The sequence below is a fragment of the Bos javanicus genome, chromosome 8 (genome assembly GCF_032452875.1).
Source record: "Bos javanicus breed banteng chromosome 8, ARS-OSU_banteng_1.0, whole genome shotgun sequence".
In the NCBI taxonomy this organism is placed as follows: domain Eukaryota; kingdom Metazoa; phylum Chordata; class Mammalia; order Artiodactyla; family Bovidae; genus Bos; species Bos javanicus.
Genome location: NC_083875.1, coordinates 77,505,676 through 77,528,465, shown reverse-complemented (window position 1 = coordinate 77,528,465; position 22,790 = coordinate 77,505,676). Strand labels below are relative to the sequence as shown.

The 22,790-nt window shown below is 45.2% G+C and overlaps 1 protein-coding gene across 5 annotated transcripts; it reads right to left on the bottom strand.

Moving 5' to 3' along the window:
- Positions 1–6,251: 6,251 nt before the first annotated feature.
- On the bottom strand, positions 6,252–22,744 carry IDNK (IDNK gluconokinase). Of its 5 annotated transcripts, none has more exons than XM_061426018.1 (5): positions 22,243–22,375; positions 19,578–19,608; positions 19,110–19,196; positions 9,831–9,874; positions 6,252–6,948 (listed from the first exon to the last, which is right to left on the bottom strand). In XM_061426018.1, the coding sequence occupies exons 1-5, from the start codon at positions 22,290–22,292 to the stop codon at positions 6,603–6,605; spliced, it is 558 nt and encodes a 185-aa protein (XP_061282002.1). In that variant the 5' UTR covers positions 22,293–22,375; the 3' UTR covers positions 6,252–6,602. The 5 variants fall into 5 exon arrangements, with proteins under 5 accessions (XP_061282002.1, XP_061282004.1, XP_061282005.1 ...); XM_061426020.1 differs by adding an exon at positions 21,441–21,504 and having other exon boundaries at positions 19,110–19,608; positions 22,243–22,319; XM_061426021.1 differs by having other exon boundaries at positions 19,110–19,192; positions 22,243–22,298.
- Positions 22,745–22,790: the final 46 nt, after the last annotated feature.

The window sequence follows — 22,790 nt, the reverse complement described above, 5'->3', positions numbered from 1 at the left end:
AGCTTTAATCTAATTATCTATGGTGGGTAGGGTTGTGCTCTTTCCATGTTAGTTGTTTAGCCTGAGGTGACCAAGCCCTGGGATCTGTGGGCTCTATGGTAGGGGTTAGTGGTCCAGGACTGATGCTCCCAGTGTGCCCGTCCCCACCACGAGCCACTGCTGACCCATGCCTCCACAAGAGACCCTTCAACAGTCACAAGTACGTCTGGTTCAGTCTCCTGTGGGTCACTGCTCCTGTCCCCTGGGTCTTGGTGCAGACAATATTTTGTTTGTGTACACCTCCAAGAATGGAGACTGTTTCCCCCAGTCCTGTGGAAATCCTGTAATCAGATCCCATTGGCCTTTAAAGTCAGATTTCCTGGGGAGTCTCAGTCCCTTTGTTGGATCCCCAGGCTGAGAAGCCTGACATGGGGCTCAGAACCTTCGTAACAGTGGGAGAGCTTCTTTGGTATCATTGTTCTCTAGTTGGTGGGTTGCCCACCCGGCACGTATGGGATTTGGTTTTATTACGATTGCTTCTCTCCTACCATCTCTTCATGGCTTTGTCTTTGTCTTTAGGGTATTTTTTGGGGGGTGGGTTCCAGTGTTCTCCTGTCGATGGTTGTTGAACACCTAGTTGCAATTTTGGTGTTCTAGCAGGAGGAGATGAGTGCACATCCTTCTCTGCCATCTTGAACCCACTCAGACTTAAGCTAAAGTGACTGTAGGGCCAGGGTTAGAACCACTGATTTAAAGGAAGTAGGAATTTATTAGAATTTAAAGCAGTGCTTCTCAACTTCATTGTGCATACAAATCACCTGGGATATTATTACACTGCATATTCTGATTGAAGAACTCTGAATGGATCTTAGACCTAAAAGTAAGCTAAAACTAAAACTCTTAGAACCTAGAAGAAAACATAGTGTGAATCTTTGTGACCTTGTACAAGCAACCAATGGAAAATAAGTTGGACTTAATCAGACTTTAAAATTTTTGTGCTTAAAAGCTGATCACGTGAAAAAGACAACCCACAGAATGGGTGGAAATATTTGCAAATTGTATATCTGGTAAGTCTTCAAGTTATAGAAAGAACTCTTATAACTCAACAATAAAAAGACAATTAAAAATGGACAAAGGATTAAAATAGACGTTTCTCCAAAGAAGATAAGCAAATGGGCAATAAACACAGGAAAAGATTGTTGTTCAGTTGCTAAGTTATGTCTGACTCTGCGCTCCCAAGGACTATAACCTGCCAGGTTCCTCTGTTGATGGGATTTTCCAAGCAAAAATACTGGAGTGGGTTGCCATTTCCTTTTCCAGGGATCTTCCCAACTTAGGGATCAAATCTGCATCTTCAATTGGCAGGTGGATTCTTTACCATTGAGCCACCAGGGAAGCCCAATGAAAAGAGGAAAATGCAAATCAAAACCTTAATGAGATGCCACTTCATATTCCATTAGGATGGCTGTAATCACAAAGACAGAATAACAGTTGTTGACTAGATTGCTGGTGGGAATGTAAAATGGTGCAGCTACTACTTGGAAAAGAGTTCAGCAGTTTCTTAAAAGGTTAAACCATGGAGTTAACTTTTAACCTAAATTATCTGTGAACGAATGGATAAATGTGGTAGATCTGTACAGTGAGTACTGCCAATATTTATCAATAAAAAGGAATGAAATACTGATACATGCTGAATAAGGGACAAATATTTTTACAGAGGCCTTGGACAACATGCTTGCTAGGTGGGATGTTAGAACTTCTCAAGATCTTTCCCCTTACCCTCACTTCTAGAGTCCTAGTTACAATAGGGGAAGATACATGTCCTGAGAGATTAATCCTCTAGCTTCCTGTCATTCAACCCTCTGTCCTCAGGGTATAATCAACTATCACACTGTGGCCCTTACTTAAGGTTGAAAACCTACCAAATTCTCATTTTTTTGAGAAGGGAAGTTGAAAACCTACCAAATTCTCATTTTTTTGAGAAGGGAAGTTCAAATTATACCCTCTGAGTTTTTCGCTTATTGCTGTAAAGGTGAATGGTATGTTCTCTCGACTATTTCAAATCTAGGCCTAAAAAACCTTAATGGCAAGAATCTCTGATGAAGGAAAAGCCATGCCTGTCATCCAAGATCTGGCCTAGTCAGCACTAAAAGGGAGGCCTCTCTGTCCTGCTGAAAGTAGACGGTTTCACAGAACACCTACAATACGGCTCTACGACCATGGTCAAGAAATTCTGTGATTGTTCCTGAACAAGACAATTCTGTAATCGTTTCTGAACCCAGAGGAAAACATGAAAATGACCAAATATTGAATTCCCTGGCAATTCAGTGGTTAGAACTCTGTGCTTTTACTGCCAAGGGTTCGAGTTAAGTCAGGGAAAAATACCCATCTCCCTGTCCTGGCTAATATACTTCTTTAAGAACAGCTTTCGGGACTTCCCTGGTGGTCCAGTGCTTAAGACTGCACTTTCAGTGCAAGGGGTGCTTTTCTATCCCTGCTTGGAACTGACATTCCACATGCCACATAATAATAGTTTTAGCCTCATGTCATGCCTCTCACCTTTTCGAGATAGCCAGTCAACTTACTGAGATAGCTGCTCAACCCACACTTGCTCACAGTATTCATTTAGAGAGAGCCCTGTTTCCTTGAACCTTCTTCCCAGTCACCTAACTTGCCCAAATCATAAGTCCTTGTAACAGCTTACAGAGATATGCCCTCGTGGTTCTGAAGGTGTGTGTTCTTTATGCAGTGAGCAAAAAACCCAGCTTGTTTAATGCAGGTGTGTTCCTCATCACCTGGCAATGGGTTGTGGCTGCCCATTTTAGATAAAGCACGCATTTTCCATTTTGTCACAGTTCTCCACTCCCCATTGTCTCCCTCATCCCACTGTTACTGTTTTTGTTAGGTTCTCTAGGCATTCAAATATGCAAGTCCTGGTGGGGACTGTCATGATTTTGGTACCTTTCCCCTAGCACCAGCTGACTGGATCCTTGGTTAAGGTATGTGTTACTCAGTATTAGGTCTGGGGTCCTGAGTGATGGCCCCTGACTTCTCAACCTTCACAAAGTGAAATGTAATTTCTACAGCATGTAAGATACGTCGCATGAGGGGAAAACACTGGAGGAATTTGATTATCTGGAAGGAAATCAGCAACAGGCTACATTTCACACGAGATTGTGTAGGAGTTGAAACAATCCCCTACGTTGAGCCCAACGGAACCTGTGGGCTGGATGTCTAATCAAATTATACTTCCTTGGTAATTGTTAGGCATTTATAATGCCCATAACAGTCAACATTCCAATCTCAATAATTTTAAATATACAGATTTGCTCTTCAATGAAAGAATGAGGGCTTCCCAAGTGGCACTAGTGGTGAAGAACCCACCTGCCAGTGCAGGAGACAGAAGAGACCTGGGTTCTATCCCTGGGTCGGGGAAAGGGCATGGCACCCCACTCCAGTATTCTTGCCTGGAGAATCCCATGGACGGAGGAGCCTGGTGGGCTGCAGTCTCTAGGGTCACAATGAGTCGTACACGACTAAGTGACTTAGTATGTACTCATGCACAAAGGGAGAATAAACTTACCTATTAGTTTCAGATAATTAAAATCCCTGGGCGATGGTATCTTTGAAGTCAGGCTGTTTTAATTTCTTCCTTCTTGCACTCCCATCCACTGAAAAGTTTGCTCATCAGGTAATCTCCAGTGAAGCGCAGAATGTGAGTACTGAACCTCTGAAGGCACCTGGTGACACCCTGTAGGTGACCCAGTGAGTCTGTGGCAGAAACCAGAACCCAGCCTTTTCAGCATCCCAGTTCCTGAGCCCGCTTGCTGTACTGCAGGTCACCCCGTTATCCTGGACTTAAGGATATCATCCCAGATGTTGCCTGATTTGACCTGACCAAGGCTTGGGAAGGTAGAAGGAGACTCTGGCAGGAATTAAGAAGGAAGACTATCAGAGCGCAAAGACTTAAGACTCAGAAGGGGTTCATAAGTTGCCACGCATTCACGAAAGCAGAGGAATGGGAGTTTTCAACCCCTGGCCTCAGATACCCGTGGATGACAAGTATTATAAGAGCTAACGTTTGTTGAGCCGTTAGCGTGTTGGGTTTTTATCTCAGCACTCTGCATGTGCTATATATCAGTTCCACAAGCTTATGAGGCAGGCAGCCACCCTGTTTGATAGAAGAGAAAAATGTTTAACCTGAACTGATTCCAGTGGTGGAGAGTGGAGAGAGTCCTACCAGAGGAGATGGTAAGTGGCATTGCAAGATTGAGGAAATATTTGACATCTGTTTTTGCACCACTGCAAACGTTTTTTGCCTGTCCCTTCTTCCCAGGTCTTAGTGGCTGGGCAGGGGTGTGGTCAGGGCCAGGTGGGGAGCAGCTCAGGGGTGGGCGAGTTGTTTGAGCTTGCTATGTTCCTGAGGGCCACCAGAGGGCAGTACTGGTTCACACCACAGCCTCCTTGTGACCATTCTTGGCAAGATTGGAGCCCTGATTCTCAGCCCTACCAGACTCCATTTTTAGAAAAACAAAACTATTTTCTAATGCCCCCTTTACCATCTTGAAGTGAAATTAACTCCTCTGAAAAGGAGGGGAAAAAAGGAAAGTAATATGTAGTAAACTGATGGGATTCAGTAATATGATGCTTGGACATGGCTACACTAGATGAACACAATAGAGTTAGTTTGATGCTTTGCCCATCAGATCACTGAGAATGAAGAATTAAAAAGGCAGCTGGATGTAGGTTGTTGTGTCTGACAGAAATTCACTCATTTTCTGAAAAGATAAATCATTCTTAGTAAGGTTAAAAATAAAATAGGATACAAATGTCCCTTTATTGCATTCTTGGAAATTTCAGTGTGTATTAAAACTGCAAAGAACAAAACTGCTCTTACTTATGTATAAAGCAGAGTTAGGTTCAGTGCTTCTTTAAACAGCCTTAGCCTTTTTCATTTGATCTCTGTGAAGGTTTGGCCTCCCCAGGTGGTGCTAGCGGTAAAGAATCTGCCTGCCAATGCAGGAGACGAAAGAGACATGGGTTCAATCCCTGGGTTGAGACGATTTCCTGGAGGAGGGCATAGCAATGCACTCCAGTATTCTTGCCTGGAGAATCCCATGGACAGAGGAGCCTGGCGGGTTACAGAGTTGGACACGACTGAAGTGACTTAGCATGTGCGCAAGAAGATCCAGGAGGATATTTGAAAATCAGTTCTTTCTTGTGAAGAACTGCCTTAACTGAGAACTCTAGCTGGTACTAGAGGATATGAGATGCCCTATCTGTGCACCCCAACCTGGGCTCCCTGAGAGCCAGGGCTTTGTGTTGCAGGTGCTCAAGCCCTCCAGAGTGCTCCTCACAGTACTCACTGAGTACACTGAACTGACCGAGTCCTTTCTCTCCAGCTGGGGGTGACTCTCGTCCAGCCAGAGCATATTGACTGAACAGTTTAAGGGCCTAGACCCTGAGTATGAATGCTGATGTAAACTGAAGCCAGGCAAGAGGTGCCCCAAATAGTCTGTCAGGAAAATCCATGGCTCTACATTTTCTTAGGCAAGATTCGTCCAAGAAGGGCCCTTTCATTCCACTGGCACCATACGCATATATTTTGTTTGTGGTTCCTGAGACAAAAAATTGCATATTCTTGTGAAAGAAAACGGAATTGGTTCCAAAACTTACTTTCTGGCCAGAATCAACCAAGGCCTGAAAAGCAGCTGGTTCTTGTGGCCCTGATTAGATAGAGGGATAAGGATGCTTCTTCCTGGAGCCCTGTCAGGGAAGTGCTCAAACCCAGCCCAGGCTGGCCACATTCCAACTTTCCCCACTGGCGCCTGGTAAGCTGCATGCCAGCAACACATGAGCACCTCTAAGCCCCCCATCGCCTCGCCTGACCTGGCTGCCACTGGCATAACGCCGCCTGCTGGAACGTTTTCCTGTCAGGTTTTGGCCACAGCAGCTCTGGTGTTCCTCCCTCACCTGCCTAGTGTCCACCAGCCACAGCTTTTATAGCAGGAAGGGGGCAGGTTAATACTAGCCTGGTCTCACAAGAGTCTGTAAAGTGGAGTAGGGACTGGGGGCAGACAGTCCTGCACTTCATTCACTCAAATTCCACCTTTGCAATTTTTTTTTTAATCCATGAACTGTATGTGCTTTTTATTTACTTTGAAATGGCCCAAAGAGAGGATGAAGAGGTGTGTGGTGTAACGGAACCACAGGTGTGTGGTGAGTGGTCAATTCTGTATGCTTCTCTACTCCTGAGACCAGTCTCCAGAGGGTGCCAAGGATAGCCAAGTTTCATTTATTTGTCCAAGTAAAAGCATGATCAAGAATGTTCTAAATAAGGTCAGGGTTTACAGCTTTGATTATAGAATTTCCTCTGATCATTTGATTGGGTTATATGAATTTAAACTTCAGTGAAGCTTCACTTTCAAAGTTTCCACTCCATTTCTCTGAATGTGCTACAGCATGATGATAAGTCTCCCAGATTACCCAAAATCCACCTGAACAATATCTCAACACACTGTGGTTTATTCACCTTAAGAAGAATCTGGAGAGAACATGGTTTGGGATGGGAGACAAGAGTTACACCTGATGGGTCTGGACCATTGATACAAATGATTCTCATTTCATTTTAGAGTTTCCATAATTGTAGCAATTATCTCTGAAAGATTTTTGTCCACATTGATTTGGATAAAGCTTTCTGGAGCTGATGGGGTCTCCAGAGTATCGAATTGGGACTGCAGTAACTCAGGGGGCATAAAATGATCTTTTCTTCTGAGTAAGCGTCCAGAGATGATGTCAAATGACCCAGTCAGATGGACCACAAGGAGCTTCACCTCAACTGGCTTTTCTTCCTTCCCCGAGTCATCACACTTCAGAGGTGCATCATCTTTTCCTTGTATTAAGATGTCTCTGTATACCTTCTTCAGAGCTGAACAGGCTAGAACTACATGCTGTCCAGAGGCTACATCTCTATTAAAAAAAAAAAAAAAAAAAACAAACCTGGGGAGATCCCAAAGAGTGAAGACATTTAAAATAATTGGTGTCAAGCCTAGGCTGAGGACTTTAGTCCCACTTCTCTGACAGTGGAAGGTGTTACAAATGGTGGCCAAGTATCAGGCAGTCTTGGTTCTGAGGTAAAGATCTTCCACTAGTGAGCCCTCTTGGGTGATGTGTTTACCTCTCTGAGCATCAGTTCAGTTCAGTTCACTCACTCAGTTGTGTCCAACTCTTTGTGACCCTATGGACTGCAGCACGCCAGGCCTTCCTGTCTATCACCAACTCCTGGAGTTTACTCAAACTCATGTCCATTGAGTCAGTGATGCCATCCAGCCATCTCATCCTCTGTCGTCCCCTTCTCCTCCTGCCTTCAGTCTTTCCCAGCATCAGGGTCTTTTCCAGTGAGTTAGCTCTTCGCATCAGGTGGCCAAAGTACTGGAGTTTCAACTTCAGCATCAGTCCTTCCAATGAATATTCAGGACTGATTTACTTTAGGACCATCAGTTCATCATCTCTTAAATGTGGCTACTCAAGAGTACCTGCCCACAGAACTGTGGTATGGAAGTTTATCATGGTGCCCAGCACACAGGAAGTGCTGAGTAAGTATCAGCTCTGCCCCTTGGCTATAGGATGTGACTGAGCCAGCACCTGTGGACATGGGTGGCTGCTGGCAGGCACCTGTGTCCCCCACACAGCATGGCTCAGGCTCTCCTCAGATTTTCTCCATTCCTACTCTGCAGTATGCTGGAAGAATCTGGGGAAGTTACCCATGCAGAGCGGAGAAAGCAGGAAAAAAGAGAGCACCAGTCCCTCTGTTTTCAAGGTGAGCAGAAAGTGAGTAGTTTTCAGAGATGCTGAAAACTAAGAGAAAAACCTGAGCCAGAAATAGAGGTAGATTGACAAGGCACCAATAAGGGAAAACCTAAACAGCATATTATAATGCAGAGACATTACTTTACCAACAAAGGTCTGTCTAGTCAAAGCTATGGTTTTTCCAGTAGTCATGTATGGATGTGAGAGTTGGACTATTAAGAAAGCTGAACGTGGAAGATCCGATGCTTTTGAACCGTGGTGTTGGAGAAGACTCTTGAGAGTCACCTGGACTGCAAGATCCAACCAGTCCATCCTAAAGGAAATCAGTCCTGAATATTCATCGAAAGGACTGATGCTGAAGCTGAAACTCCCAATACTTTGGCCACCTGATGTGAAGAACTGACTCATTGGAAAAGACCCTGATGCTGGGGAAGATTGACAGTGGGAGAAGGGGACGACAGAGGATGAGATGGCTGGATGGCATCACCAATGTGATGGACAGGAGTTTGAGTAGGCTCTGGGAATTGGTGCTGGACAGGGAAGCCTGGCGTCCTGCAGTTCATGGGGTCACAAGGAGTCAGACACAACTGAGTGACTGAACTGTACTGAAGGGAAAACCAGTGTGGTCCAAGACCATACATGAGGATGAGCCCCCCTACCACTAAGCTGATGTATACCGTTGTCTTCTTGGAGCCAGGAAGGAACTAAATAAAGTTGTCAAGGGTCAATGCTGGCTTGGGTACTTAGTAGAGATTTCAGTTCAGAACTGAGAACTAAGAATTCTGAAGGGGCCTGCCTTGATCTATGGCCATCGTAGACTGGAGACCCAGTGGATGGAGTGTGTCATCAGCAACAAACCAATGTACTTGAGCCTCCCAGCTCTTCTCAAGGGCATGAGTGAGAGCTTGTTAGTTCTGAGCCTGGAGGTCTGATCTCTGCTCTCCTGAGACTCTTCACTTTGGCTTCCATCACAGGTCAGAATCTTTGATCTGACGAGTCTATTTATGTTACAGACCCAGTTGGGTAGGAGTTCTCAAATCCTAAAACCCAAAAACCTTAAAACCCTAAACCCATACAAAGACAGGACTGCCAGCCACGTCTGTGTGGTGTTTTTAAAAAAATGTAAACTGAATTTTTAATAAGTATAATGTCATATGGCTCAAATGGTTTTAGATTTATAAAACATGACTTCATCTTAGAAAGCAAGATTTGGAACTCATTCACTGCCACTCCTTTATCTTCCATGTCCCAACCAGGATTCCCACAGGCCAGACCCACAGATGAGAGAAGAGGGTCGTTTGCTCAGAGGCATGCTACAGAGCTGGACAGTTTGAGATTTCAGTTCTGGTAGCGAGTTATCTGTTGATTTGCAAATGACCCCAGATCTTCCTGGTTGTCAGAACTTGAAGTAGGAGGCAATACAAGTGGTGGCTAAGATATGGCTATAACAACATTATTATTTTATTTAGGACTTACTATATATATTAGGTAGACTTCCCTGGTGGCTCAGATGGTAAAGCATCTGCTTACAACGCGGGAGACCCAGGTTCTATCCCTGGGTTGGGAAGATCCTCTGGAGAAGGAAATGGCAACCCACTCTAGTACTCTTGCCTGGAAAATCCCATGGACCGAGGAGCGTGGTAGGCTACAGTCCATGGGGTCGCAAAGAGTCAGACACGACTGAGTGACTTCACTTCACTTCATGTATATTAGGTACCATTCTAAGTGCTACCCACACTTATTCACTAATTCCTCACGACAATCTGTAAGGACTGTTGTGAGTAGGAACTATGTCCCTATTTTTCAGAAGAATAAACAGGTTTATGGAAGCCAAGTTGCTGAGTAAAATTCCCAGCCAGTAATTATGAAGTTGTCTAGAAGGCTGACTCTAGAACCCAACACTCTGTGGCTGATTAAAAGTCATTGTTAGTCACCAGATGGAGGTGCATTTCATTTCTGGTATCCTTTATCATTAGTCAGTTATGATTTCAAGAGTGGTTTCCTTTACTCACTGGCTTATCTGGGGTCTGATGTTCTCTTACCTTCGTAAAATGTCATGCAATTTGCAGAGCCATGGAATTCTGTCCTGAAATTAAAACAAACCAAAGTGGCTTTTCCAGATATTGTTTATTTGTACAGAAACATGTTCATCATGTTCATCAATGTTAAGGTCCAGAGAAATCTCAGTGGTTTTGAGGAGGAGGCTGAGGAATTGTCACTGGGCAGTTCAGCACAGAATCATGTTCCTGGCCCAGGTGTCAGGTTCTTTCCACAATGATAAAAATTACCCTAAAATGCCAGTATGTAACCCCCCCATTTCAATCTCCCCATTATAAATACACTTTATAAATACACTTTCTTTGGTTCTGATATGTTTGGGTGTGTGTGCGCTAAGTCGTATTTGACTCTGCGACTGCCAGGCTCCTCTGTCCATGGGGATTCTCCAGGCAAGGATACCAAAGTGGGTTGCCATTTTCTGATACACTTAACAGATCTTTAATTGTATTTGCATAATTCTTCAGGTGCTTCTGATCTCAAATGCAGAGAGTTATTCATAGAAACTCTTAAGTCAGCTGCCCCCTGGTCCTATTCTTCAAATCCTCTAAAAACAAAGCTGCTTTCGGATAAAAGTATCGTGATAATTTTGTATTTTTCCAGAGAAGGCAGAAGAAGTTTACATAGGACACCCTAGGGTGTTACACAAAGAAGTTCCCCTGGGGTAAATACTGATTGGCCACAATGCATTACAAAAAAAAACCCCCAACTTTTTATTATGTGAATTTAAAACATATACAAAAAGAGACAAAATGGTACAAAACAAACTTCTCTGTACTCATAACCCAGCTTTAATGATTTTTCAGCTCACAATCTGGTCTTCTATATGTCCCAACGCCCATCCTTTATCATTTTGATGCATATTCAAGAAAGATGATGTCTTTATTATTTAAGACTTTTTTTTCGGCTGCTTTGGGTCTTCATTGTGGCATGCAGGCTCTCAACTTGTGGTGTGCAGGCTTGGTTGTGGTATGTGGGCTCTTGGTTCTCCAAACAAGAACTGAACCCAGCCCTGCATTGGGAGCATCAAGTCTTATCCACTGGACCACCAGGCAAGTCCCCATGATGCATCTTTAAAAGTCCTTGCTCTTAACATTTGACTACCATTTTATTTAGATTTTTGTATTTGTATAATTGAGATTGACTTGCATTTGTTTTCTTGTGTAGTCCATATTAAATTTTGGTATCAAGGTTATCCCTGCCTCCTAAAAATAAGTAGGGCAGCTTTCCTTCTTTTTTCTCTTCTTTGAAACAGCTTGTATACAATATATTATTTTTATGGACTGAATGTTTTTATTTCCCTAAAATTCATATCCCCCATGTAAGAATATTTGGAGGTAATCAGGTTTAGATAAGGTCATGAGGATGAGGTCCTCATGATGGGATTAGTGCCCTTATAAGAAGAGACCAGTGAGCTAGTATATACTCTTTCTCTCCTGCTGCTGCCCTCTCCTTCAACCACCCAGTGGAGATACACAGAAAAAGTTTCATTCCACCAAGGCCATCGCTCTGTGCTCAGCAAACTAAAGACCTTCTAGTTACTAGGATCCACCCTTGTCAGGAAGCAGAGAAGGATTTTGTGCACACACATACTCCATGCACACATGCTACACACACATACACAGTTAACATTTTTTCATTATATGTATCTTTTCATATTAAATAATATTTTTTAAAAGCACTGTGTGCTAATATTGGGTTAAGAGTCCTGGAAGTTTTATTAGTCACATAATTCTTTAAAGACTTTACTTCTGTGTACACATTACTCAATCAAAGACTACTTAGAAGTTCAAATGTTACAGCTATAATATCTGCCGAAGACAGAGATCAAATGACAACTATTACCAAACTTACATGAATGGTATCTTAAATAACAATAACTACATAATTCACAGATACTATTACTCAAATTATAACAGCTACTACAATGTACACACCATAGCTCAAATGTATTTCAGGAAAGCCTTGTTTATGTTAGCACTTGTCTGAGTACTCAGTGGACCCAGTGTGGTTATTTCTAAACAAAGTAACAAGATGATGAGGCTTACCAGTTCTAATAAACTTGCAGACCATAAAGAATTTTGTGCTCTATGGGGAGACTTACATGCTCCTGGAAAAGTGTATATGTTTAAGACTTATTCTTGGCAAGATTTTCTGACATCATACTAAAAAACTAAATGTTCTAGAGAAGTCTGTGAGGAGAAAAAAAGTTGTAGCAGCTGTACTTATGGAACTTGAAATTGCCACCGTAACACAGTATTTTCTAGACTTATGATGGGGGTCAGGGAAGAAGACTGTCAAGGGTTATGCTGCTGCTGCTGCTAAGTCACTTCAGTCGTGTCTGACTCTGTGCGACCCCACAGACGGCAGCCCACCAGGCTCCCCCGTAGGTAGTGGGGAAAACTAGCTGGACTTACTGAGCCGTGCAGTATTTTATGACGGAAAATTGCCCATGGGAAAGCTGCCAACTCAAGCCCAGATTTGGATTTCCCTGTCCTTCGTCCATTTGCAAGGATCTGTTGTGTGCTTAGGGAGACCCAGACACGATCCTGGGTCCTTTCTTTCAATACTCTACACACGATCACCCTGAGTTTAACTTCTAAGATTCCATTTGCACCCAACTTTCTAAATTCCTTTCTCTTCTGTATCCTCATTGTGAACAGCTAAGCTTTTCTACTACATTCATGAACTAACAGGGATAAAAAAGAAAACACTATCATTTATCCAAAAACCTTAAAAAAAATTTTTTTAAACCTCCTGGCTATATCTTCCAAAACAGCTTCACCAACAGAAGGCTGCAGCAGAGCAGGGTGACTGGGCCTTAAAGACTCACATGTCAGCATGAGCAGTTTCCTACCTAGGACCCAGACCTACAAAGATATGGTGCCTTTCAAACCCGCAGGAAGGGCTGCACAGGCAACTTACTTGGTAAAGTGGTATACTAATCATTAATGGGACTAACTTCAGTGTGTTTCACATGTAAATAGAGGTGTCCGGCTTCAAGTTTAAGAAATGATGTCAACTTCTATAAAGTTAAGGAGTCTTCTTACAGCATATGGGGGCCACAGTGAGGTATCTTTCTAAGCACTTGGAAAAGAAGGAAAGAAGCTTTTTCTTTAAGGCTTTAAAGATCAACATTTAATAGAAAGGGACAGAGATGTTTAAACTCATCTGAAGAAGTAAACAATGACCCTCAGGCTAGCAGTGCATCACTATGATCCAACTATGTATTTTCACACACATAGAGGAAGCACGTGAGGCTTGGGCGTGAATGTCCAGCAGGAACACTATAGGATTAGACAGCAGAGTACTGTCCAGAGGCCATGGCGTTCTGGCCTTATGACTTCAAATATCATGTTCTCATTAGCAAACGTCTCTCTGATGGGGTGGGTGGTCTCACACCATTAGAAACCTAAGCTTTAACTCTCTTACTCTTTTGATTGCATGTTCACTGAGATACCTGACTGCATTTTGGCTTCTGAAATCAGATTGATGTGTTATGGGCCACGTGGCAGTTAAATTTCTTCTTGTAAGTTAATCAACTGGCATTTATGTAGAAATCTTGTGACCCTGACTAGTGGGGTTCTCATACGAGACATGAACCTGTGTTCAATGTGTTGACAGTATCAGGGGTTGAGCCAGCAAGACAGAGCCTGACTACCCTGGTCCCATCTGGGTAGTCGGGCAGCCGTTTCCACAATGCATCCCTGTCACTGTGCATGTCTCTAGGTGAAACAAAATCCTTAGACTAGTGCTGATCTCCATTCAGCAGGAATGCTTGGTTTGGAAGAGGTAGTAGGAAGGTCGCTCAGTCGTGTCCGACTGTTTGCGAGCCCATGGACTGTATAGCTTGCCAGGCTCCTCTGTCCATGGAGTTCTCCAGGCAGGAATACTGGAGGGGTTTGCCATGCCCTTCTCCAAGTTGGAAGGTTCAGATGGTCAAATGCTAATTCACATATTCAGTATTCCCATACCTACTCAAAGAGTTCAAGAAGCAATTATAATGATGCACTAGAACTGATTCACAGATGAAAACACAACAAAAAATGAGCTGTACTTCTGCACGAGTAAAATGTTCATAGTGGCTTTGGATGCACCAAGGAAGGGGGATAATTTGTTTAATTCCTAGTACTTTAGCTATCTTACCTTTCTTCCCACTAGCAGAGGAGCAACCTTGTGTTTTGTTATTTTAACTAGATTGCACACTTCCTCCAGCTCATCAGCACCAAATCTCTGTACAGAGATCAATCTCTGTATTATTTTATGGCTTAGGAAACATATGTTATTGCATTAAGCTGGATATTGACTTTATTAGTCATTATATTTTCTGCATGCCTGAAATATTTCACAATAAGGATGAAACAAGTGAATTAAAAAAAAAAAACATATTTGGGTAATAAACTTCCTACCCTTTGTACAGGTAAACAGAACTTTGAATCCTGCTGTCTAAATACGTGCCTTAGCTGAGAATTGTGCACGTAGCTTCACTTAGTCACAATAAATTCCTCAGAAGCTCAACCATGAAAACTAATAAATGGAAATATAAAACAGAAATAAATGCCTTCAGACACCTGCCCAATCAGAATGCATGTTGGACCAGTTTATTCACAGCACCAGTAAGGTCTGGGTCCACCAGCCACAGAATCAATGAGAAGGCTGGAGATAGCAATGAAGTACTTTCAACTTTATTTTACCTTAGTTTCCAAGTACTGAGTCACAGTTATTACACAGTTGAGTTCCTTCCCTAGAGGCCCACAGGGGGCCACAAGGAGAGAGTTCTTCCAGAGTCGCTCCAGGTGCTACGTGAATTCCCGGGCGGGACACCAGCATTCTCACCCCTGGTCTGTGTGAAGCCAGGCGTCACCTGCCTCATGTACCCATCCAGGCCTAGATCCCTCCAAGGAATGTGCTGTCTGAGGGCCACGCCTCGCTCCTGCTCTATATCACCCTCGCTTTCACCCTTTCCATCTCCATTTAAACAACCCTGATTCATTTCTCATAGACTAGGTGTGTGTGGAGTATCAGGGCCTTTAACACAGTAGAAAAAGTAGGGTCTTAGAGGTTAGATCCCCTTGACTCTGTGCTTTTGCTCAAGTTACTTCTCTGTGCCTCCCTTTGTTCATCTGCAAAATGGGGGAATCATGTAATTCACTGATCTGCTTTGGGATTTAAAGAGGAAAAGGAGTCATTTTAAACATTATTTTTGGGGGCTGATTTTATAGCTGCAATAAATGGCATCAGTTTCCAACTTTGAATCTGGAAAAGACCTTTAATAAATGAATTTGGTATGCAGTAGATTCTAATCCCACAAATAATGAATATTTAATATGTGCAAAGCGCCATACAGAGCACTGGGAATATAATATGAATGGTGTAGTTCCTGTCCTCAAGGGGGTCACAGCCTGATGATGGGTATCTATCAGTTAAACTACACGTAAGGCAGAGATGAGGGCTCCAAGGGATATACTAAGGAGGGCTCTAAGTGGAGAGTAGAGGGAGAGATCAATTTTGATCAGGCCCTAGGAAGACTAAATCTTCAAGGATAAGAGGATTTTAATGGAAGCAGGGCCTGCCAAGCAGAGGGCAGGGTAAGACTGGGAGTATTAAATATTAAAGATGCTTTGCCAAGACTCTACAGTAAATGGATGAGGCAGGAGCTTAGCACTGCCGACCAGGTGTGGGAGTTGCTTTGTGACGAGGGTAAGGAGAAACTGTCAGGATTAGATAGTCAAGACTCTGAGTGAGCTGCTAAGGAGTTTGGCCTTTACTGTCAGGTCTTAGGGAGAACTTGGACACATGAGATCCAAATTTTGTATTCATAATGTTTGTGAAGAAAGGGGATGACTGAGATTTCCTCTTCACAGAGGCAGAAACCGAGGCCAAACAGAGATACTAGAGCAAATTCACTGCATTCTGTGTGTAAATACTACAGACAATATCATAATTAGTGAAGTCAAACACAGAAAGTCTTAGAGGAAAGAGAGGAGGAAACAACATAATCCAGATGAGCATCCAAGCTTACTGGATTGCTATTCTAGGTCCCTTCACTCCCGACAGTCCCTACATGCAGGGATAGGGGTGCAGTGGACCCTGAGCCCCCAGCCCAGGGCTTAAGCACTGAGGGCTAAATCAGAGCATCATGAGGACAGAGAACGCTTCCTTGGCCTATCTAGAAAGAGAAAGTGTCTTTTGGAAGGGGATGACAATTAAAGGGCAGGCGCTCAGAGGAACAGATGGAAGAGGAGTGTGCCCAGCATTGCTGGGGGAGGTGGACAGAGGGCAAGGCAAGTGGGAGGGGAGCAGTGGAGGTGAGGGACCGGTTTAATCTGGTGCAAAAGTGAACCTAAGCCCACAGAGGGCAAAAATGCATATAAACAAAATATATACCCCCAAAAGATGGGTATATACATAAAATTCAATTAGTAGGTATTTTTGGAAGATGCAACCAAGGGTGATATATTCTGTGAAAGAATTTGTAGTCATCGGTCAAATGTTTTATACAGGGTAAGTATTATATTTGTAATCAGCAACAAAACTGTCCAAAACCTCTCTTTTAAATAGACTCTGAGGTTGAAGTCTGCTCAAGTGTCACCCCATGGGCTGCCAGAACAGCATGGACCTGGCACATCAGGGAGACTCACTGACGGACAGCTTGGAAATCATCATCTCATCATGTCAACCGTGCATCCCTGCCTGGGTGGCATGTCTTTCTCCACCAGCGCTGTCCAGCAGAGCTTCCTGCCCTGATAGAAATGTTCTCTACCTGCGCCGTCTGGATTAGCAGCCACCAGCCACATGTGGCTTTTGAACACTTGAAGTATGGCAGTGCAATCCCAGAACTGGAGTTTACACTTAACTGAAATAGCCTTAAGGTGCCCTTGGTGTATTCAGCTCAGGTTCTTTGTCTTCAAATCTTAGCCTTCTGAGTACAATGTGTGTGTATGTGTTACTCAGTTGTGTCTGACTCTCGGTGACCTCATGGACTCCCCAAACCATCCTGAGAATCTCCCCCAAGGCATACCATTACCTCTGCCTCTAACAGTCTACCTGATGCTCAGCACAGTATCCTCTGGGGGACAGGGGCCTGCGGGCTGGTTGCCAGGGCAATGAGGAGGTGGTGGTGCCAGCTCAGCTGTGACCCACACCTTCGCTCACCCACACCCACTCACTGGGCTCTCATCAAAAATGGTAGCCATTTGCTGTTTTACTGCATTCCTCTCTGCTTCATCCAATGTCAGGAAAACTTGTATAGCTTCCTCTGAATATATTTAGTAACTCGTTATGTTTCTTCCAGTAATTGATAACCTTTTCTTCTGTACAATAAATTCCTCTTCTCAGTTCTCCTCAGCCCCTAGCCCCATCAATACTGCTCACTTAACAAGGCTCACTTGTGATTAAGAGGAACGATGCTTAAATGCCATTATAAAAATCTGTCCATTTGGGGTTGCTTTACTTTGTTCTTTAATTTTGTACTCAGCAAGGGGAAAAAGAAAATAACCCTAGCACGGTCACACTTTACACACTCCACAGAAATGATGTATTACATGTATGCATATATAGATACGGTATTAACAACAACAGTAAGAAGTGATATTCACTGAATGCGTCAGGTATGTCTCTGTGCACACTTTTCATTTTATCTAATCCTCTCAAGGACCCAATAAAATAGATCTTGTCACCATTCCTACTTCACAGGAGGAAAATGAGGCAAAGAGAGACCAAGCCATTTGCCAAAAGTCACACAAGCTCAGTGGTGGGGCCAGGTTATCTACGTTATGTTTATTATCTCTAGTACAGTATCACTGTTATGTTTAAGTTGTTACTCCGTATCTCCTTTTGGCTGCTCTCCTCCCACCTTCTAAAGTCAAATGCTGTGAACTTAAATTTTGATGGTTCAATGTTTAAACTTGGGGAGCACTTCCTGAAACAAACAGAAACCCTCAGAGTGCTCTAGAATTAGACCTAATAGGGGTTAGTGACTTCAGTCCTTCAAGGCAGGACAAAGAGAAGAAAGTGGAGCACAACCTGGGGGAGCCGAGTTCATAGTACAAACACCAGTGTTGCTCTTTGGCCAGTTTCATCTCAATACCGGTCCTTTGGACACCCTTGGCATGTGGACCTGCCTGGGGCCCCTGCTGCCAGCTGCTCTGTGGACCCACCCTAGGCCCTGCGCTCAGTCTCTCCTGGGTGACAGCTAGTTCTATGAATCCACGGTTTGTGACTCTGGTTTGAGAAAGACCCTCTAGAAAAGGCCCTCACAACGGTGCATAAAGGAATGAGATGTCAGGCCGTCCATTCTTTCACTTACTCTTTCATTCACAAATTTGCCACAAATATTTTCTGATACACACTGTATGTCAGGCTCTGGGGATATATAATGGTTAACAGAAATGGCCACAGTGCCTGTCCTTTTGGAGGTAAAATCTAGTTACAGGGACAAATATTAATCAAATTCTCACACCATCACATGCCATGTTACAACTGGGACATGGATGATAAGGGATATGCTGCCATGAGAGTCCATTAGAGGAGGTTTTATCTAGAAGTCAGGGCGAGGTTCCCTGAAGAAGGGGCACAGCTGCTGAGACGAGATGCATGAGCAGGTAACTGAGAGGAATGGGGAGGCGCGTTCCTCACAGTGGGAACAGCAGACACAGAGGCCCTGGGGGAGCAGCCTGGCAGCAGAGCCACTGAAAAGGGCCAGGACAGCTCCAGTAGAGACGGGGGTAGGAGAGTGGGGGTGGTATGTGGGAGGGTGGGGTGCACCCAAAGACACGGGGGTGGGGCACTGCCAATTTGGCCTGACCATGTACGTGTAGGAGTTTATGTGTCTGGTCTTGACGCTGAGATAATGGGAAACCTCCAGAAGGCCATTTGAGTTTGCAAAGATCACTCTAGCTTTGGGGTGGGCACCAGGGCCTGGAGAGGGTAGGCTGGTAGGTCCTGAGAAGAAAAGGTGAACTTGCACACGTATAAGCCACAGAGGAATTACACTCTGCAGATTCAAATCCCTCAACAAAGTATTCTGGCAGATCCTGCCGAGCTGGGGCTGATGGTGGCATCAATCCTGATGCCAGTGTAGAGTTTAGACAGGAGTTCAGGGCCACAGCTCACATACATGGCAGGCCTGCTGTGCACCTGGCTTTTGGAGCACTGTCTTGAGTGCGTGACTCAGGAACTCTACTGCACCAAGCGCTGCAGGCATCTTCACCTGCATCCCTCGGCTGGGACATGTGTTGGAAATAAAAACAGACAGTGCACCTTACCTCGTCATTCAGCGGTATCCCTTTTTGCATCTTCATGCGATTTTCCTCTGGGTGGTAGTCATCTGCATCGTAGAATTTCCATCCTAGCTTTAAGAACAAAGTGAAAGAGGGTACACAGCAGGTCATGTGGCCCATGTGATGGGCACTGTGGGTTCCTAATACTAACAGCAGGTGTAGAAACAACCTGGCCACCCTCTTTCCCACCAGCAGCCACACAGACCATCCCTCCTCCACCCAGGTGCAGGAACAGGGAGGTCTGTAAGGATGCTTCACTAATCCTGCCCACTGGGTTGCTGCAGCTGTTTTTTTCATTCATCATTATTTTCCATGACCAAGGAAAGAGACAAAATTGCTCCAGGTGGTTTCACAAGCTTTGTGGAGGTATCTGAGGTGACTTTACAAACCACGCAGGCCAGAAGCAATGAGACAAGATGAGACTTGCAGCTGGGAGGTGTTAGCACAGGTTACCTCAGATGCCAGCAGGGCGCCCACGGTGGATCTGTGGAGAGGACACAGATGCCATGTGACTACCCTTCCCCCATCTGCCTCTTCCATCCAAGGAGCCGTGGGAAGCACATGGCTGCCCCACCGGTATTAAACACCAACAACTTACAATATTGAAACTGAAATACGTGCTCCTCACCCTGGAGTCTAGAGCATGGCTTTAGTTTTCTCCAGGAATTTAAATAACTATCCAGTTTTCACTAAATTTTCCCCCAAAAGCAATACCTAAGATCTCATTAAACTCCTGAAGTTTTTTTTTTTGTCCCTTAAGTTTTTGGTCCCTGTTTTGTAGATAATTATTTTTTGAAAAAGAACAGGATGAGATGGTTGGATAGCATCAAGGACTGAATGGACATGAATCTGAGCAAATTAGGAAGTAGTGAAGGTCGCAAGGAGTTGGACATGACTTAGTGACTGTCATGTCCAGTCACTACATGGACAACAACTGAATAAAGTGATAAATTCTACTGAGGATACTGGAGGAGGGGTCAGACAGGAAATTTAACCTCTAAGCACCCATACAAGGTTCACGGAGCTCATAAAAGCATTAATATATTGGGACTTAAAAGGGACACACGCTTCAAATAAAGGACTCGGAGAATTACCAGCATTCATTACTAAGTATGGGAGTTGAATGCTCTCTGTTCAGACCCTAACAACTACAGGTCAGTGAAGAGGGCCTGGGTCCCAGAGCTTGAGATCTGGCCACAGTCTCCATTCTGCCACTAAATGACTATGCCCTCCTTGTCCTCTAAACCTCAGTTTTCTCACCTGCAAAACAAGGGAACTGAGCTACATTTATCCATTCACTTTCTCATTTCACTCAGCCAATATTTAATGAGCATCTACTAGCTCCCAGGACATAATGCTCAGCCCACTGAGACTGGTTTCAGCCATCTTGAGGTTTACGGCTAGTGCAATGGGGGTAGGGATGGAGGCTGGCAAGTGATGAGTTAGAAAGGAAGCCCCCTCTTGCTCTCAACTCCTGAAGTATTACCCAAATGCCAATCACTGACATACAACCTTCAGGATTTTTTTTATTGTACCCTCCTCCTAGTTCATCATGCCTTCTCACCTAAGTTGTACATGCCACTTTTACAATTCTCTGTTATTTTTATTCAATTGCTTCACTCTTTAAAATTAAACAAATGTGTTAAAGAAGGAAATTCATTCCGTCCCTTATATAGGAAGCCATCCTCACTTGCCTTAAGTAGGAGGTAACTGAAAAGCTGCACACAATGAAAACAAAACATTACGAAGAAATTCTATACTGTCAATTACCAAGGGTTCTCTCTTTTGTTAAGAAAGTATCAGGAAGCTGTTAAAAAGACACACTGAGATGTCCTCCCTAAAGTGACCTAAGGACTGAGAGAACCAGAACGTCTCCCATTATGTTCACGCCAATGGAGGCTGCATAGGCTGACAGGTTGCAGCCTGCTGGTGATTAAACTGTCCCAGCCAAACTCCAGGGCTGGAGAAACCAGTGCTGTGTACACCAGAAATCACACTTAAGACCAAGTTAGATTAGCCAGGAATGAACATGTCAGCCACCAGTCATAATTTAAAACAAGAGCTAACTATACTAGGGTGTAGATGGGCAGAAAGGAGATAGAAGGAAACTGAAGAACCATTCTCTACCACTCTAACCAAACTTCTTAACCAGGGGACATGGTGAAGGTCCCTGGTCCATGTTTGAAGATGGACCAAGGACCCTCAGTAGATATAAAGCACAGTGCTCCCTCACAGGAGACTGGTCAGAGCGGAGCATTACAAACCAGTTTGGCACCCAAATGCCACAGTAATTTTTGTAAAGCTAAACCTACCTACCTGGAGCAAGAAGGAGTCTTGGAAATACACTGGACCGCATGGGCAGTTCCAGCTTCAGAACATTCTAGAAAGGGTGAAAAGCCTTTGGAGGCTGTGAAACTTCAGTTGTCTTTTGCTGCCTCTGGTGGAATGCCGCCTGTCTTTTCTGATAAAGGGCACTGCTAGACTTTGGACTAAGCAGGAAAGGCTTCCTCGGCCCCTCAAGTTGGCCAGACTGGGCTGGCCAGGGGCTCTGTGGTATGGAATGCTCTTCCTTCCTCACAAACCTGGAGCATTCTTCATATTTAATACTCCATACTTCTAGTTGAAGCGGGGAACACAGTAGGTTAGAAAGTTAAATTCACTTTCTAAACTCTGATCAGAAAAGTCCAAGGCCAGGAAGGAGGAAGCTAGTGCTGTCCAGCCTGACAAATGTCTCTAGGCGCTTGGGAGGAGGTTTGCCTGTGCTCTGTGGTCCCTTGCTCTCCTGCACGCTGTTCTGACTTGAGGCCCCCAACAACCTGCCCGGGCCGCTCCAGGGGCCAAGCAGAACCCGTTACCCCAGCAGGCGCCGCTGCCTAAATTCAGAGATGCAGAGCCCGAGTCTGGGAAGTGGCCCCGGGCCAGGAGCTCCCGGAGCGAGCAGGGTGGCAAGTGGGGAGATGGAGGGAGCAAGGTGCTCTGGGCCTCAGTTTCCTCATCGGCAAAGGGAAAGGAAGGGGGCTCCCCAGGGAACTCCAGTCGCCACGGGCCCCAAACGGCGGCAGGTCTGGCCTCCGCCGCCTCCCCAATGCGCCTCCCGAGCCTGGCCCCCAGCACCTACTTCCCCGAGCCGCTCACGCCCATCACCAGCACCGCGTTGGGCGCCTCCATCGCCCCAAATCCGGTTCCTTCCCTCCGCCTTCCGGAGCCCGTCCGCCCCGCCTTCCCAGCCGCGGAGGGCGGGGCCGCCCGCGACCCCGCCCCGCCCCGCCCCGCCCGCACACCGGACACCGAGGGGCCCCCGTCGGGACCGCGCCCCAATGCGCGTGGCCCCACTTCCGCGCCGCCCCACCGGCGTCGATACCTGCCCCACCCTGCGCCCCTTCCCTGGCGAGTCACGCCCTGGACCAGACCCCGCCCCCAGGCGCTCCGCCCGCCGCTTCGCCGCGGAGACCCGCGCACACGGCGCCCCACCGCTTTCCCTTCTCCCACCTCCATCCCTTCCCTGCTCCTCCCCCTGCGCCCCTCTCCTCTGTGCCGTAAGTGGAGCCCGCCGCAGGCAGGGAAGCGGGCCCCGCGTCCCTCCATCTGCTGTCCTCTTCGCCTAGCCTCTCTCCATCGCCCTTACAGGCCTGACCCTTTTGCTTCTCCTCAACCAATGAGCTTTAG

Excerpts from the sequence above, each read along its gene's own strand:
- IDNK (XM_061426019.1), bottom strand. The coding sequence starts at position 22,709 with ATGGAGGGACGCGGGGCCCGCTTCCCTGCCTGCGGCGGGCTCCACTTA. Across the intron at positions 19,609-22,242 it reads GGCGTGAGCGGCTCGGGGAA|ATCCACCGTGGGCGCCCTGC; the intron begins GTAGGTGCTGGG and ends TCCTCTCCACAG. Across the intron at positions 18,506-19,109 it reads GGATACCGCTGAATGACGAG|GGCCTCTGTGTCTGCTGTTC; the intron begins GTAAGGTGCACT and ends CTGCTCCCCCAG.